Source organism: Poromitra crassiceps (assembly GCF_964638095.1).
Source record: "Poromitra crassiceps genome assembly, chromosome: 27".
In the NCBI taxonomy this organism is placed as follows: domain Eukaryota; kingdom Metazoa; phylum Chordata; class Actinopteri; order Beryciformes; family Melamphaidae; genus Poromitra; species Poromitra crassiceps.
In genome coordinates this window covers 10,049,460-10,063,938 of record NC_139650.1, presented here as the reverse complement: position 1 = coordinate 10,063,938, position 14,479 = coordinate 10,049,460, and the positions used below count along the sequence as shown (strand labels likewise).

At 44.2% G+C, this 14,479-nt stretch overlaps 1 protein-coding gene across 2 annotated transcripts; it reads right to left on the bottom strand.

Moving 5' to 3' along the window:
* Positions 1-2,806: 2,806 nt before the first annotated feature.
* Positions 2,807-5,586, bottom strand: LOC310799029 (uncharacterized protein). Of its 2 annotated transcripts, none has more exons than XM_083661600.1 (5): positions 5,369-5,586; positions 4,574-4,806; positions 3,873-4,048; positions 3,267-3,371; positions 2,807-2,910 (listed from the first exon to the last, which is right to left on the bottom strand). In XM_083661600.1, the coding sequence occupies exons 1-3, from the start codon at positions 5,409-5,411 to the stop codon at positions 4,043-4,045; spliced, it is 282 nt and encodes a 93-aa protein (XP_083517726.1). In that variant the 5' UTR covers positions 5,412-5,586; the 3' UTR covers positions 2,807-2,910; positions 3,267-3,371; positions 3,873-4,042. The 2 variants fall into 2 exon arrangements, with proteins under 2 accessions (XP_083517726.1, XP_083517725.1); XM_083661599.1 differs by having other exon boundaries at positions 4,624-4,806.
* Positions 5,587-14,479: the final 8,893 nt, after the last annotated feature.

Below are 14,479 nucleotides of genomic sequence, written 5' to 3'. Positions count from 1 at the left end.
GCTTGTCGCAGTGTGTCTGTCTGTGCTTGTCGCAGTGTGTCTGTCTGTGCTTGTTGCAGTGTGTCTGTCTGTGCTTGTTGCAGTGTGTCTGTCTGTGCTTGTTGCAGTGTGTCTGTCTGTGCTTGTCGCAGTGTGTCTGTCTGTGCTTGTTGCAGTGTGTCTGTCTGTGCTTGTCGCAGTGTGTCTGTCTGTGCTTGTCGCAGTGTGTCTGTCTGTGCTTGTCGCAGTGTGTCTGTCTGTGCTTGTCGCAGTGTGTCTGTCTGTGCTTGTTGCAGTGTGTCTGTCTGTGCTTGTTGCAGTGTGTCTGTCTGTGCTTGTTGCAGTGTGTCTGTCTGTGCTTGTTGCAGTGTGTCTGTCTGTGCTTGTTGCAGTGTGTCTGTGCTTGTTGCAGTGTGTCTGTCTGTGCTTGTTGCAGTGTGTCTGTCTGTGCTTGTTGCAGTGTGTCTGTCTGTGCTTGTTGCAGTGTGTCTGTCTGTGCTTGTTGCAGTGTGTCTGTCTGTGCTTGTTGCAGTGTGTCTGTCTGTGCTTGTTGCAGTGTGTCTGTCTGTGCTTGTTGCAGTGTGTCTGTCTGTGCTTGTCGCAGTGTGTCTGTCTGTGCTTGTCGCAGTGTGTCTGTCTGTGCTTGTCGCAGTGTGTCTGTCTGTGCTTGTCGCAGTGTGTCTGTCTGTGCTTGTCGCAGTGTGTCTGTCTGTGCTTGTTGCAGTGTGTCTGTCTGTGCTTGTTGCAGTGTGTCTGTCTGTGCTTGTTGCAGTGTGTCTGTCTGTGCTTGTTGCAGTGTGTCTGTCTGTGCTTGTCGCAGTGTGTCTGTCTGTGCTTGTCGCAGTGTGTCTGTCTGTGCTTGTCGCAGTGTGTCGGTCTGTGCTTGTCGCAGTGTGTCTGTCTGTGCTTGTCGCAGTGTGTCTGTCTGTGCTTGTTGCAGTGTGTCTGTCTGTGCTTGTTGCAGTGTGTCTGTCTGTGCTTGTTGCAGTGTGTCTGTCTGTGCTTGTTGCAGTGTGTCTGTCTGTGCTTGTTGCAGTGTGTCTGTCTGTGCTTGTTGCAGTGTGTCTGTCTGTGCTTGTTGCAGTGTGTCTGTCTGTGCTTGTTGCAATGTGTCTGTCTGTGCTTGTTGCAGTGTGTCTGTCTGTGCTTGTCGCAGTGTGTCTGTCTGTGCTTGTCGCAGTGTGTCTGTCTGTGCTTGTTGCAGTGTGTCTGTCTGTGCTTGTTGCAGTGTGTCTGTCTGTGCTTGTTGCAGTGTGTCTGTGCTTGTTGCAGTGTGTCTGTCTGTGCTTGTTGCAGTGTGTCTGTCTGTGCTTGTTGCAGTGTGTCTGTGCTTGTTGCAGTGTGTCTGTGCTTGTTGCAGTGTGTCTGTCTGTGCTTGTTGCAGTGTGTCTGTCTGTGCTTGTTGCAGTGTGTCTGTCTGTGCTTGTTACAGTGTGTCTGTCTGTGCTTGTTGCAGTGTGTCTGTCTGTGCTTGTTGCAGTGTGTCTGTCTGTGCTTGTTACAGTGTGTCTGTCTGTGCTTGTTGCAGTGTGTCTGTCTGTGCTTGTTGCAGTGTGTCTGTCTGTGCTTGTTACAGTGTGTCTGTCTGTGCTTGTTGCAGTGTGTCTGTCTGTGCTTGTTGCAGTGTGTCTGTGCTTGTTGCAGTGTGTCTGTGCTTGTTGCAGTGTGTCTGTCTGTGCTTGTTGCAGTGTGTCTGTCTGTGCTTGTTGCAGTGTGTCTGTCTGTGCTTGTTACAGTGTGTCTGTCTGTGCTTGTTACAGTGTGTCTGTCTGTGCTTGTTGCAGTGTGTCTGTCTGTGCTTGTTACAGTGTGTCTGTCTGTGCTTGTTGCAGTGTGTCTGTCTGTGCTTGTTACAGTGTGTCTGTCTGTGCTTGTTGCAGTGTGTCTGTCTGTGCTTGTTACAGTGTGTCTGTCTGTGCTTGTTGCAGTGTGTCTGTCTGTGCTTGTTACAGTGTGTCTGTCTGTGCTTGTTGCAGTGTGTCTGTCTGTGCTTGTTGCAGTGTGTCTGTCTGTGCTTGTTGCAGTGTGTCTGTCTGTGCTCATCTTTCACTTCTGTCCAATCATTCCATAGATGTTTTTCTTTTCTTTTGTTTCCATATGGATAAATAGACCAACCCAACTTCATGTGGGCCGGCCTTTATCTTTGATCATATTTAGTTCATTTGATACCATTATCATGAAATGATTTGGATTTGACCATAAATACATATTAAATGCATACTTCATTACTTGGATAAAAGACCAACTGATTTTTAAGTGTTTCTATAAGCTTGTTCATGTATTATATAAATGAGAATTGAGTTACTTCATCCAATGTTCAGATTTCTGTTCTGGAAATGTATGCAAATTAGCACATATTTAAGTAGATGTCTCATTTGCATATTTAAACATTAGCTTTCAGAGAACTTTTATTGAAAAAGTATTGTCTTAATGTAAGTAATCAACAGGGGATGTGTCATGCTGATATCGTTTTTTTCTTTTTACCCTATTCACCTACCATGATAGTGCTGTCATCGTTAGGTGAAGGGAGAAAATGCAAATTGAACTTGCTTGATTAACCAATACTGTGTGGAGGAGGAGCCACATAGAGTATATTTTGAGAGACAAGACGAGGGCCACTTAAAATCTGTCCGTGGGCCGCAATTGGCCCCCGGGCCGGAATTTGGACATGCCTGATCTAAAGTGTTTGTAATTTGGAAAGTATATATACTAGCCCTCTGAGGGGAAATTCATGCTATATCATCTATTAGAGATTCACACGGCACCAGCACAGTGTGACTTAATTTGATGCATATTTTGGCACACTTACCCCCACTGTCACACACTTACCAACAATGCCAAGGCAACGGTCATGAGGACTGCTGACCCAGCCATTCCTAATAGACCAATGATCTGGAGGGACCTCCTGCCTGCACGCTCCACCACAAACAACTGGACACACAGAGAGGGAGAAATTAGCATTTTAAAATGGAGAAGTGAAATGTTTAACGTATTTTATACCTCAAATGTCAACATCTTTTTTTTGCCATGTTTTTAGCCGGGGGGGTTCCTATCTGGAGGAAACCCCAGGGGAGCACGGGGAGAACATGCAAACTCCACACAGAAAGACCCTTTTGACGAGCCCACCTGGGCAGTAGGCACTGAGGACATGGGGATGGGGACACATCCTCAGTGCCCACAGCATCCCAGGCAGGAATCGAACCCAGGACCTTCTTGCTGTGAGGCGACAGCGCTACCACTGCGTCACCGTGCCCCTTAAATGTCAACAACTTCCTCCTTGGACTTACAGAAACCACAATGAAGGCGATGTTGACCACGCCGACCCCGATGGCGGCATAGACAGGCTGAGACACTCCTGCTCGCTCAAAGATCCCAGTGGAGTAGTAGATGACCTACAGCCGACCACAGAGACAACTCGTTTAGTTTCAGAACAAAACTGAAAGACTCAAACACGTTCTTGTGATTGTGTACATTGTCTGGCTCTCATTCATCTGGCATTGAAGTAAGATGTAACAGTTTCCAACCCTAGAGAGGCCATTTACACCTGGCATTAACATGCGTTTTCTGTCATCAGATTGCAATCTGATTGCAATCTGGGTTGATTGCAGATTACAATCTGATCACCTAAAATTGGTGTCCTCTCAATCCACATACAGTTGCTGTATCCAGATTGAGAGGACACATTGCATTTACACTTGTGTTCAATGCGTACACAATGCGTCCCTGACCACCGGTGGTTTGGCCGATCAGATTGCAATCCGTCTTCAATGTGTCTTGGGGGGCGTTTACACCTGTACTTTCAAGTGGCCAAGTACAATCTGATTGCAATCTGATGACAGAAAACGCATGTTAATGCCAGGTGTAAATGGCCTCTCTTTGTCCCTTTGACTTACAGCGTTGATTCCAGACAGCTGCTGCGAGAGCTGCAGCATGATAGTGATGAAGATGGACTGGAGGTAGAGAGGGGGGAGCGGAACAACTCAGGGGATGGTCACCTTGTTCTCCCTCATCATCTGCTGGCTCTCCTCCTTCATCTCCTGTATGGCTGCACTCACCTGCTTCGCTAAGACTGGGAGCAGGGAAAAAAAGCAAAAAACAAACACAGGATTTCAACTTGGTCATAATCATAATGCCATAACACAAGAACCAGCTGCTCAGGTATAACAGCAAAGGGTGAATTTCTTAACACGGGTGCAAAACAGTTATTGGTTGGTTGGTTCTCCTTCTGTTTGTGGGCTCACAATTACCTGTCCAATGTTCATGTGTGTCCAAGTTGGTGGTCCTGTATCACCTGGACTGGGTAGTTGTTTATTAGTTTGTTAGCCTGTTAGCCTGTTTTATTCTGGATTGGGCTTCTAAATGTGTTTTTCCTCGGATTTTGGCACACGGGATAGTAACATCTTGTCCTGTGTATTAATTAATAGTATTGATAATCTCAGATATGTATGAAAAACACAAAAATAATACACAGAATTAAATTAAACTTCCTGATATTCCTGTTCAATTGCAATTCTGTCTCCTGTAGACCCCCCCCCCCCCCCCCCACAAGTCCAATTCCTCAGTTTAATTGATGAGTTCACCCCTGCATGCTGACCTCATCTCTCCATCCTCTGAGGCAGCTCTCAGTGAGGCTTCTTGACTCACAGTCTGCAGCACAGCATCCACAGCCTCTGACCTGCTCTCGTACGACTCCAGACTCTGGCACAGAGAGATGGCACCGCCCTGCGTCGGGCTGGTAACGCGACAGCACGGAGGCAAACTGGGGAGGAATCCAACCCACTTGTTGTCCGGCGACCTCAAAGCGACAACAGCTGGCACGACAGGAGCCTGTGGAGAGTGACGGGCAGAACAGTTAAGGACAGACGCTAATCTTGTGACACTTACTCCTGCGTCTGTTTTATCTGTCTTGCTTTATGTGGTCGTGCTACAACACCATTGGTACAAATTATATATTCGATTTGATTGAACTGTAAAATGCATAATGATCGGTGCATGAACAACATCTACCAGATAAATGAGATGATATATATGAGAAATGACCTTTGCTTATTTGATTCATCGTAGTTTGTAAACATTAACCATGTTTTCTCCAAAATGGTTATGGCTTCTAAGAATGAGTTTATGACTGTATAAACAACCCAATAAAGAACACTATTGATCACTACTTAAAATGTGTAGTCTTGCTGTAGTGTTGTGACCACTATACAAACAATAGTAGGCTATCTCTAGTAAAGCAGTTGTGTTTTGACAGCTTCTTCCACTAACAACAAGCAGCAAAACTCTGCTTGAGTACTACTGGAAACTACTGTTTTGCGACAGAACTGTCATGAGTACCACAGGAGTAGCATACTTTTTAATGCGGGTGTCAGGCCTACATCCATGCGCCTACCTGGTGAATAGAAGTGATTCATTCTGCGGAGAAGTTGCAGCATCTTCTCTGACCAGACAAGCTGCTGGTCATTTGGACTGGCTGCTGCTGCAGGCAGACAACTGCTTATCTGTGAACAAGCGAGTTACTAGTCCAGAATTGCCCAATAAGTCCAAGTCAGTGGATGAGTTGACTCGACTGATAGTTACACACTGACAAAACAAGAGCAAAAGCATCCCTCAGTATTTTATCGATCTCTGTTTTGCTAACGCTAGCTAGCTTCCTGCTCCAGTAATAAAATCCTTCCGGGTTCAGCTGACGTAAGACGTCTGGTCTGATCCGATTGGTCTGACCAGACGCGACTTATTGGTCGGTTCCCGCTCTGGTTTAAATGCCCCTCTCGCCGGTCCACTACAGGCATTCTACAGGACACCTGAAGGAGACAGTCGTGCGGACGTGCAAGCATCAAGTTTCAGCTCAGACGATATTTCAACGTTTATATCTGAAAAACCAACACTTTGTCATGGAGCAGGTGAGTGAGACACATGTGTAGCTGCATTTTGGACGTTTCAACACATCTAGACTAATTCAGAATCAGAACGAAGCTGCGGGCATTCTACTGTACATCTGGAGGCAGTTCGTGCAAGCAGCAAGATATATCTCGACGGTTAGACGATATTTCGACGTTTATATCTTTAAATATCAACACTTTCTCACGGAGCAGTTGCGTGATACACATGTTTAGCTGTATTTTGGGACGTTTCAACACATCTAACGCTAGACTAATTCAATTCTGGAAGTGCTCGCCCAGTATCATCGTGCAAAGTGCATGGTTTTTGATTGGAGAATATCGTCAGGTTTGTTCAAAATGCAACTTTTCCACCTACCTCTACCAACCTTTTTGCGGCATTTTGAAGTTTTTCGGTTTTTGCAGCGTTTCTAGCAGGTTTTGTGTGCGCAATTTGAAGATGTGCATTAAACAGGTGGATGGGGGTTTTCCCCCAAAATGATAGCGGCTGCCCGCAGTGTCGGCCGGCGCCACGAGGGGGCAGTACCCGATCACTTCATTCAGCTAATAATGTCTGTGTTCTATGGTTTTACCAAAAGAGATATTGACGCGTTATTTCGAATCCATGGTCACATACCTTCCTTAGTATATTAACCAAATTACAACCAAAACCAAAAACAATCGATTTTTAAGCATAATAATCATTGTTCCAGGCCAGTGAAGTCCCAACAACATGCAATAATATAAACAGTGTTGTGCAAGCTCACACTTCACTAGAGCTAGCTCAAAGTTCAGCTCACACAGATTATAATGAACAAGTTCACATTCATAGCTCATATTTTGAGCTTTGAGCTATAGCTCACAGTCCCCAAAAATGAGCGGCTCAGTTAATTTCAAGCTCAATTCTTACCCAGAGAAAAGGTACAGCACTGAACATGTAACAAGCAATCGTTTTTCAAACATCTTTATTTTAAAATATGAAAAAATCCAGGTGCTTTAGCCCCAAGCTTCAACAAGCAGACATTTTATCTCTCTAAAATCAAATATACAATTACGGTAATTTTAAAAAATCCAGTCCACAGTTTTTTCTACATTTTCCCCAGTCCAGGCAGCTGTTCTGTAATCCCTGTTCCAGTCCAGTAACGGCACACATGATAAGAATAGCCGTCTGGCATGGAGGCCTATCAAACACAAGAGTAAAAAAATGTAATCAAATGAAGTCAAATGAAGCATGTGCAAAAGACCAGCATAAACATGTGTGCTGTAGCGTAATGCAACCTACGATATTCTAAATTACATTTAAAATGTATTTACTTTATCTTGTGTACATATCAATATTGACATCATACTATTTAGCCTATAATATACCATTAGCCTTTTCCACTTCCCACCCAATTGACCCATTTTGTGTCTAAGATGCAAGCAAAACTCACAAGGTCCCTGCATGGCACTGGACCACCTGTGTTACACAAACTGAATGGGTGAATTGGGTGGGAAGTGAAAATGGCTAATTTATATATTCAAAGCAGACATTCAAAATGACTGTCAAGTGGACTTGCCTTTCATCTAAAAAAATCTTTTTTCTTTGCTTGTTTCTCTTTTGAAAGATGGAGCAATGCAACAATGATGACATCCAGTGCTCCCTGGAGGAAAACATTGAGGTGGAGACTCTACAGAAATCTTCTGTCAGCGTGCCTCAAACGCCAGACTCAACGTTCTGCACACCCAAACCTGGGTCAGTCAGGAAAGTCCCTGGAAAGCCAGATGCTTCCAAAACGGAGCCCCTACGAAGGACGTCACCAAGGAGCGAAGAGAAGAATCTCAAAACCCAGGATGTACTTCGTGAACCGGATGTTGCTCCTTTCAAAAATGGTAAACGGCACGCATTGTAATCTTTGTATTTTCACACACAATTTGAATGATGTTAAGTCACTAAATTAGTCTGTACATTACACTTATCCCAGCATGTTTGTTTAAAAGGCTTTTGCAGTGTTCAATAGCTCTTTTCCAACCTATCATTTGAAATGCTATTGCTTTATATGCATCTTATGTCTTATTTAGTCTTAAATGGTATTGCAGTGTATTGATGTACAACATGTTTTCAATTCATTCTTCAGAAAAATGTGAGACAGCCAAAAAACGTAAGAGAAGTGGAGAACGTGGAGAAGTCGTGGCTAGTCCGCGACTGAAGAAGAAGCGGGTTTCATTTAGTGGTCACCTGAACCAACTGAAGAAGAAGCAGGCTTCATTTAGAGGTCACCTGAACCAACTGATGAAGAAGTACCTGAACCAACTGATGAAGAAGCAGGTTTCATTTAGAGGTCACCTGAACCAACTGAAGAAGAAGAAGATTTCATTTAGAGGTCACCTGAACCAACTGAAGAAGAAGCAGGTTTCATTTAGAGGTCACCTGATCCCAGAGTGCCTCAGACCAGCATCTGCCATTGGCCCGATAACGGTAAGATTATGAAGGAGCATTGTTGGGTTTTACCTCTCATTATCATTATTTATTTATTTATTTATGTATTTATGTATTTATGTATTTATTTATTTATTTATTTATTTATGTATTTATTTATTTATGTATTTATGTATTTATGTATTTATTTATTAATTTTAATGGATTTTAATCTCCATAGGAATTTGAACTTGAGCATCCAGCCCTTGCCAGCCCAAAGGTGAAAGGTCGGACCCCTTCTCTCAAGACTCCATCATCTGTGAAGATGTCCCCAAAAGGTACACAGCCTATAAAGCACACAGTGTCAGTGTTGTTAATTTAAAGAACTTAACATGAGTCTACTCAGCAAAGGCTTCAACTGAACTTTGTGCTCCCTACCTCCAAAACCTTAGAAATGTTTTAAAATTTTCCCATTGGAAAAATTGGCAATGCTGTAAAACGCTTGCAATTTTATATTCTGGACATACTTTATATCCAATTCAGTTATGAGAGAAAATCCTTGACTGTCAGCTGAAGTCAGTCCTGCTGTCAGTAGGGTCAAGTTATCCATGAGTGTCATTGCACTCAACTTCCCCTTTATATCTGAGTGTTGGACATTACATATCTCTGACAACTAAAATGTGAAGCATTTCAAACCTCTCTAGGCCAGTGGTTCTCAACTGGTGTAGCCTCAGGACCCACTATTTTCCTTGTCATGAAGTCGCGACCCAAATTTCAGATTTTTTTTAAACCCACTCAAATTTATTGCACAAAAAATAGCGCATTAATTTAATACACAATGCCTTCATGCACTGTCAAATGAACAAAAAAGTGCAACAGAAGTGCAACTAGTAAGGCAGACTTGAATTACAGGCCTATATGTTTTTAAATTTAAACAAGTCAAACTGGTCATGCTCAGAAAGTCTTATTTGAACTGTATGAAATATGAAATAAAAGGCAGACTTATCTTGAATTACATGCCTATATGTTTTTAAACAAGTTAATAATAATAATAATAATAATAATAATAATAATAATAATAATAATAATAATAATAATAATAATAATAATAATAATAATAATAATAATAAAACAAGTTAACCTGGTCATGCTAATCCAGTTTCAATAGTCTAAATTTAACTAATATTAAATAAAAAGTCAGGCTTTTCTTGAATCACAGGCAGGCTATATGCTTTTTAGTTAAACTGGTCATAACTTTTAATTAAACTGGGGCCATGCTAATCCAGTTTCAATCATCTGAATTTAACTAAAATTAAATATGAAATGAAAAGGCAGACTTCTCTTGAATTACAGGCAGAGCATATGCTTCAGCTTGTTAAACAAGTAAAACTGGTCAGGCTAATCCAGTTTCAATAATCTGAATTTACCTCAAATGAAATATGATTTTTTTTTTTTCTGGCCAATGTCCTCGACCCAATCAAAACGGCCCCGCGACCCACCTTTGGGTCGCGACCCACCAGTTGAGAAACGCTGCTCTAGGCTATACCATCTCTGTGTTTTGTTGTGGAGTTCAGTTGTATTAAAATGACTGTCAAGTAGACTTGCCTTTTGATCTAAAAAATAATAATTTGTTCTTGCTTGCTTTCTAGACCCCCAGTTGAAAGATGGAACAACACAACGATGCAACAATGACAACATCCAGCGCCCCCTGGAGGAAAACATTGAGGTGGAGTCAAAGAAGGATGACCTACAAAGCAAGACCACCTCGCCATCCAGTGACCTATTCAGTGACCTCGTTGAAATGATGAAACAAATGATCGCTCTACAGAAATCTTCTGTCAGCGTGCCTCAAACGCCAGCCTCAAGCTTCTGCACACCCAAACCTGGGTCTGTCAGCGTGCCTCAAACGCCAGCCTCAAGCTTCTGCACACCCAAACCTGGGTCTGTCAGCGTGCCTCAAACGCCAGCCTCAAGCTTCTGCACACCCAAACCTGGGTCTGTCAGCGTGCCTCAAACGCCAGCCTCAAGCTTCTGCACACCCAAACCTGGGTCTGTCAGCGTGCCTCAAACGCCAGCCTCAAGCTTCTGCACACCCAAACCTGGGCCCGTCAGCAAAGTCGCTGGAAAGCCGGTCGTTTCCACAGAAGCCAAGAGCACACCTAAAAAGGTGGAAGATGAAGCCTCTTGTGGAATCGCTGCAATTGAGGGCAATGCTGAAGATGAAAACAACAGCGTGGTGACTCCGAACTCGGCGAAGAAGCTGAGGAAGTCCATCCAAGTTCCTACTTCTGAGAAGACTGGACTCGTCGCAGAAGAGAACAAGCCAACTGAACAGCCTGCCGAATCTGAAGCAACTTCAACACCCCAGAGAAGACGTCATGCAACCGCCCAGAGGTTCACAGTGAGTGAGGTGGTTGAGCAAATCTCTGCTGAAAAGCCCCGGACTCCCACCAGGAGGAGCAAGAGAGCCACCCCCATCACACCTGCTCTGACTAAGGGACAAGAAGAGGTCACTGAGATCCAGCCAGATGCTTCCAAAACGGAGGCCCTACGAAGGACGTCGCCAAGGAGCATAGAGAAGAATCTCACAACCCAGGATGGACTTCGTGAACCGGATGTTGCTCTTTTCAAAAATGGTAAACGGCACGCATTGTAATCGTTGTATTTCCACACACAATTTGAATTCTGTTAAGTGAGTTAACTCAATTAGTCTGTGCGTTACACGTATCCTAGCATGTTTGTTTCAAAGGCTTTTGCCGTGTTCAATAGCTCTTTTCCAGCCTAGCATTTGAAATGCCATTGCTTTTATATGTATCCTATGTCTTATTTAGTCTTAAATGGTATTGCAGTGTATTGATGTACAACAATTATGTTTTCAATTCATTCTTCAGAACAATTTGAGACAGCCAACAAACGTAAGAGAAGCGGAGAACGTGAAGAACTCGGGGCAAGTCCGCGACTGAAGAAGCGGCTTTCATTTGGAGGTCACCTGAGCCCAGAGTTGCCTGACAAACGTCTGCCTCCTGACTCTCCATCACGCAAAGGGGCCGCTCCACAACCAAGCCTGTGCCTCAGACCAGCATCTGCCATTGGCAAGGTAAGATTATGAAGGAGCGTTGTTGGGTTTTACCTCTCCCATTGTAAATGTAATGCAGCATTTATTTATTTATTTATATTAATGTATTTTGATCTCCATAGGAACTTGAACTTGAGCATCCAGCCCTTGCCATCCCAAAGGCGAAAAGTCCAGCAAAAGCAACGACGCCGTCACCTAAGAGGTCCCCAAAAGCTAGGAGGACCCCTTCTCTCAAGACTCCATCACCTGGGAAGATGTCCCCAAAAGGTACATAGCCTATAAAGCACACAGTGTCAGTGTTGTTAATTTAAAAGAACTAACATTAGTCTACTCAGCAAAGGCTTCATTCAACTGAACTTTGTGCTCCCAACCTCCAAACCTTTAGAAATGTTTTAAATGTTTCCCATTGGAGAAAATGTGCAATGCTGTAAAACGCTTGCAATTTTATATTCTGGATATACTTTATATCCAACTCAGTTATGAGAGAAAATCCTGACTGTCAGCTCAGGTCAGTCCTGCTGTCAGTAGGGTCAACTGTTATCTGACACCAACACGAAGGTCGCAGGTTCGCGCCCCCCCCCCCCCATCCCCCCTCCCCGTGTTACCTCCGGCTTGGTCGGGCGTCCATACAGGCACGATTGGCTATGTCTGCGGGTGGGAAGCCGGATTAGGGGTATGTGTCCTGGTCTCTGGTCAGTCGGGGTGCCTGTTCTGGGCAGAAGGGAACTGGTTGGAATAGAGTGATCCTCCCACGTGCTACGTCGTGCCGGTGAAGCTCCCTGCTGTCAGGTGAAAAGAAGTGGCTGGCAAACTGTGCATGTGTTGGAGGAAGCATGGTGCTAGTCTACGGCTCTCCCCAGATCAACAGAGGGTGGAGCAGCGACCGGGGCAGCAGGGGAAATTTGGCCAAGAATTGGGGAGAAAATGGGGGCGGGGGGGGGGGATAAAAAAAATACACTGAACAAGATTCCAGCTGCCTGTGTTTGCCAAGCCTGGAAGAGTTGTGGAGATTGTCCATTTCCACAGATGTTTGGAGATGGAGTGAGAGTTTGTTGAATGTCATAGCTGTTAAAAATAGTATATGTTTTGCTCATATTAGATATACACTGTTTGGGGGGGCATGGTGGCTCAGTGGTAGAGCTGTCGCCTCACAGCTAGAAGGTCCTGGGTTCGATTCTCACCTGGGACGCTGTGAGCGCTGAAGGAATGCGCGCCCGTCCGGATGTCCTCGAGTGCCCGCCGCCCGGCTGGGGTCGTCAAAAGGACCCTTCTGTGTGGAGTTTGCATGTTCTCCCCATGCCCCCTGGGGGTTTCCTTCATATAGGAACCCCCTTCACCAAAACATGCAATATCCTGGTTGCTAATGTGGTTCCTCCTCTGGTCGTTAAGGGCGCCTGTTCGGAGGGAGGGGAACCGGTTGGAATAGCGTGAACCTCCCACGTGCTATGTCCTACCGGTGAAGCTTCCCCTGTCAGGTGAAAAGAAGCGGCTGGCTAACTGCCCATGTCTCGGAGGAAGCATGGAGCCAGTTTCGGCTCTCCCCAGATCGGCAGAGGGTGGAGCAGCAACCAGGATAAATAAATTAAATTAGCACTAATGGGGGATAAAAATGGGATAAAAAATCTGGAAAAAATATATAAAAAAAAAGATATACACTGTTTGAAAGATAAATCATGCACAATGTCAGATAGATATTTAATTTTATTTCTGGAAAAATATGACACGTGGGGAAACAACACTAACGAAGACTAATGTATATTATCAAAAAAATATCTGAACCCTGACTCAAGTATTTGACAAATCAATTATAATAATGCTCAAATAATAATGCTATTGTGTTCACTTTTCCACCATCTTTATTCCAGAAACGGAGGCCGATGAAATTGCCTGTGGTGACCACCAACTGGATGAAGTGCCCTGTGGTCACGCTGAAGATCGACCATCAGATGCCGCCATAGACACTAGCATTGAAGTGGACACAGCTAGCATTGAAGTGGACACAGCTAGCATTGAAGTGGACACAGCTAGCATTGAAGTGGACACAGCTAGCATTGAAGTGGACACAGCTAGCATTGAAGTGGACACAGCTAGCATTGAAGTGGACACAGCTAGCATTGAAGTGGACACAGCTAGCATTGAAGTGGACACTCAGGAGGAGGAGGAGGAAATGTGCTCCTTTAGCACATTTTCTATCATTCGCTCAACAAACAAACCAAACAAAGTGGGCCAAATGAGTCGAATGAGTGGGTACTGGATTAGTTTCTGATCCAGAGGGTGGTCCACAGTGACAGTGGTCCCAGCTCCCCCTCTGACGATGATGCCATCTCCAGAGCACAATTCATCACAAAAGCCATGAATGCCAAAAAGCCTTTTTTCTCCACACTTATGTTTTGTCCAGTTCCACTGTTCTCCGGTTCCTTTTCCACTTCCCTCTCTACCTTTCTACCCATACTTTTGGTGACCCACCTGAGGAAGAAGTGGTGTTTACATCTGACATTACAGCTCCAGCGTGACATCTAGTGGGGGGGAAAAAACCGAAACAAAAAACACATATAGCTCCTTTAAAGTAATCGATTTATTTGATTATAAAAAATAGTTGATTGATTTTCTGTCAATCGACTCATCAACTAATCGTTGGAGCTCTACTGTAGGTGTTTGCATTAGATTTTTTGCTTTAACGTGCTGTGATTGACCCCACTGCTGCCACCAGTGTAGTGGGAATCAGCTAAATGCAGTTTAAAGTGCTGACATTGTACTTTGTTGTCGCTTGCACCTTATCTTTTTAGTGTTGGTACCACAGATACTGTACCACGTATACCCTGAGAGCTGACTGGTGGGATTTAAGGAAATGAACACTTTTATGTAGTGTAAACGCATCTCTGTTATGGATGTACACCCTATTCTCTGCGGAAAGCTACAGTAAAAGAGATTGTTAGAATTGTTCACACTCACAGCAACTGTTCAAAACCCTCAGCTTGACTGACTCATCTGTTAAATGGGGGGGGGGGGGGGGCGTTTTGATTGAGGTGTACAACTTTGACTGTTTATGTAATCACAGTTAGCAGCGCTCATCGTGATGATGAAGTATTACAGCTTGCCGTTTGGGCCGGCGGCTACACAACATCATTGTCTAACTAGGCTACTGATTAG

Excerpts from the sequence above, each read along its gene's own strand:
- LOC310799029 (XM_083661599.1), bottom strand. The coding sequence starts at position 5,411 with ATGCTGCAACTTCTCCGCAGAATGAATCACTTCTATTCACCAG. Across the intron at positions 4,807-5,368 it reads GAATCACTTCTATTCACCAG|GCTCCTGTCGTGCCAGCTGT; the intron begins GTAGGCGCATGG and ends CACTCTCCACAG. Across the intron at positions 4,049-4,623 it reads TGGATGCTGTGCTGCAGACT|TCTTAGCGAAGCAGGTGAGT; the intron begins GTGAGTCAAGAA and ends CCCTGCTCCCAG.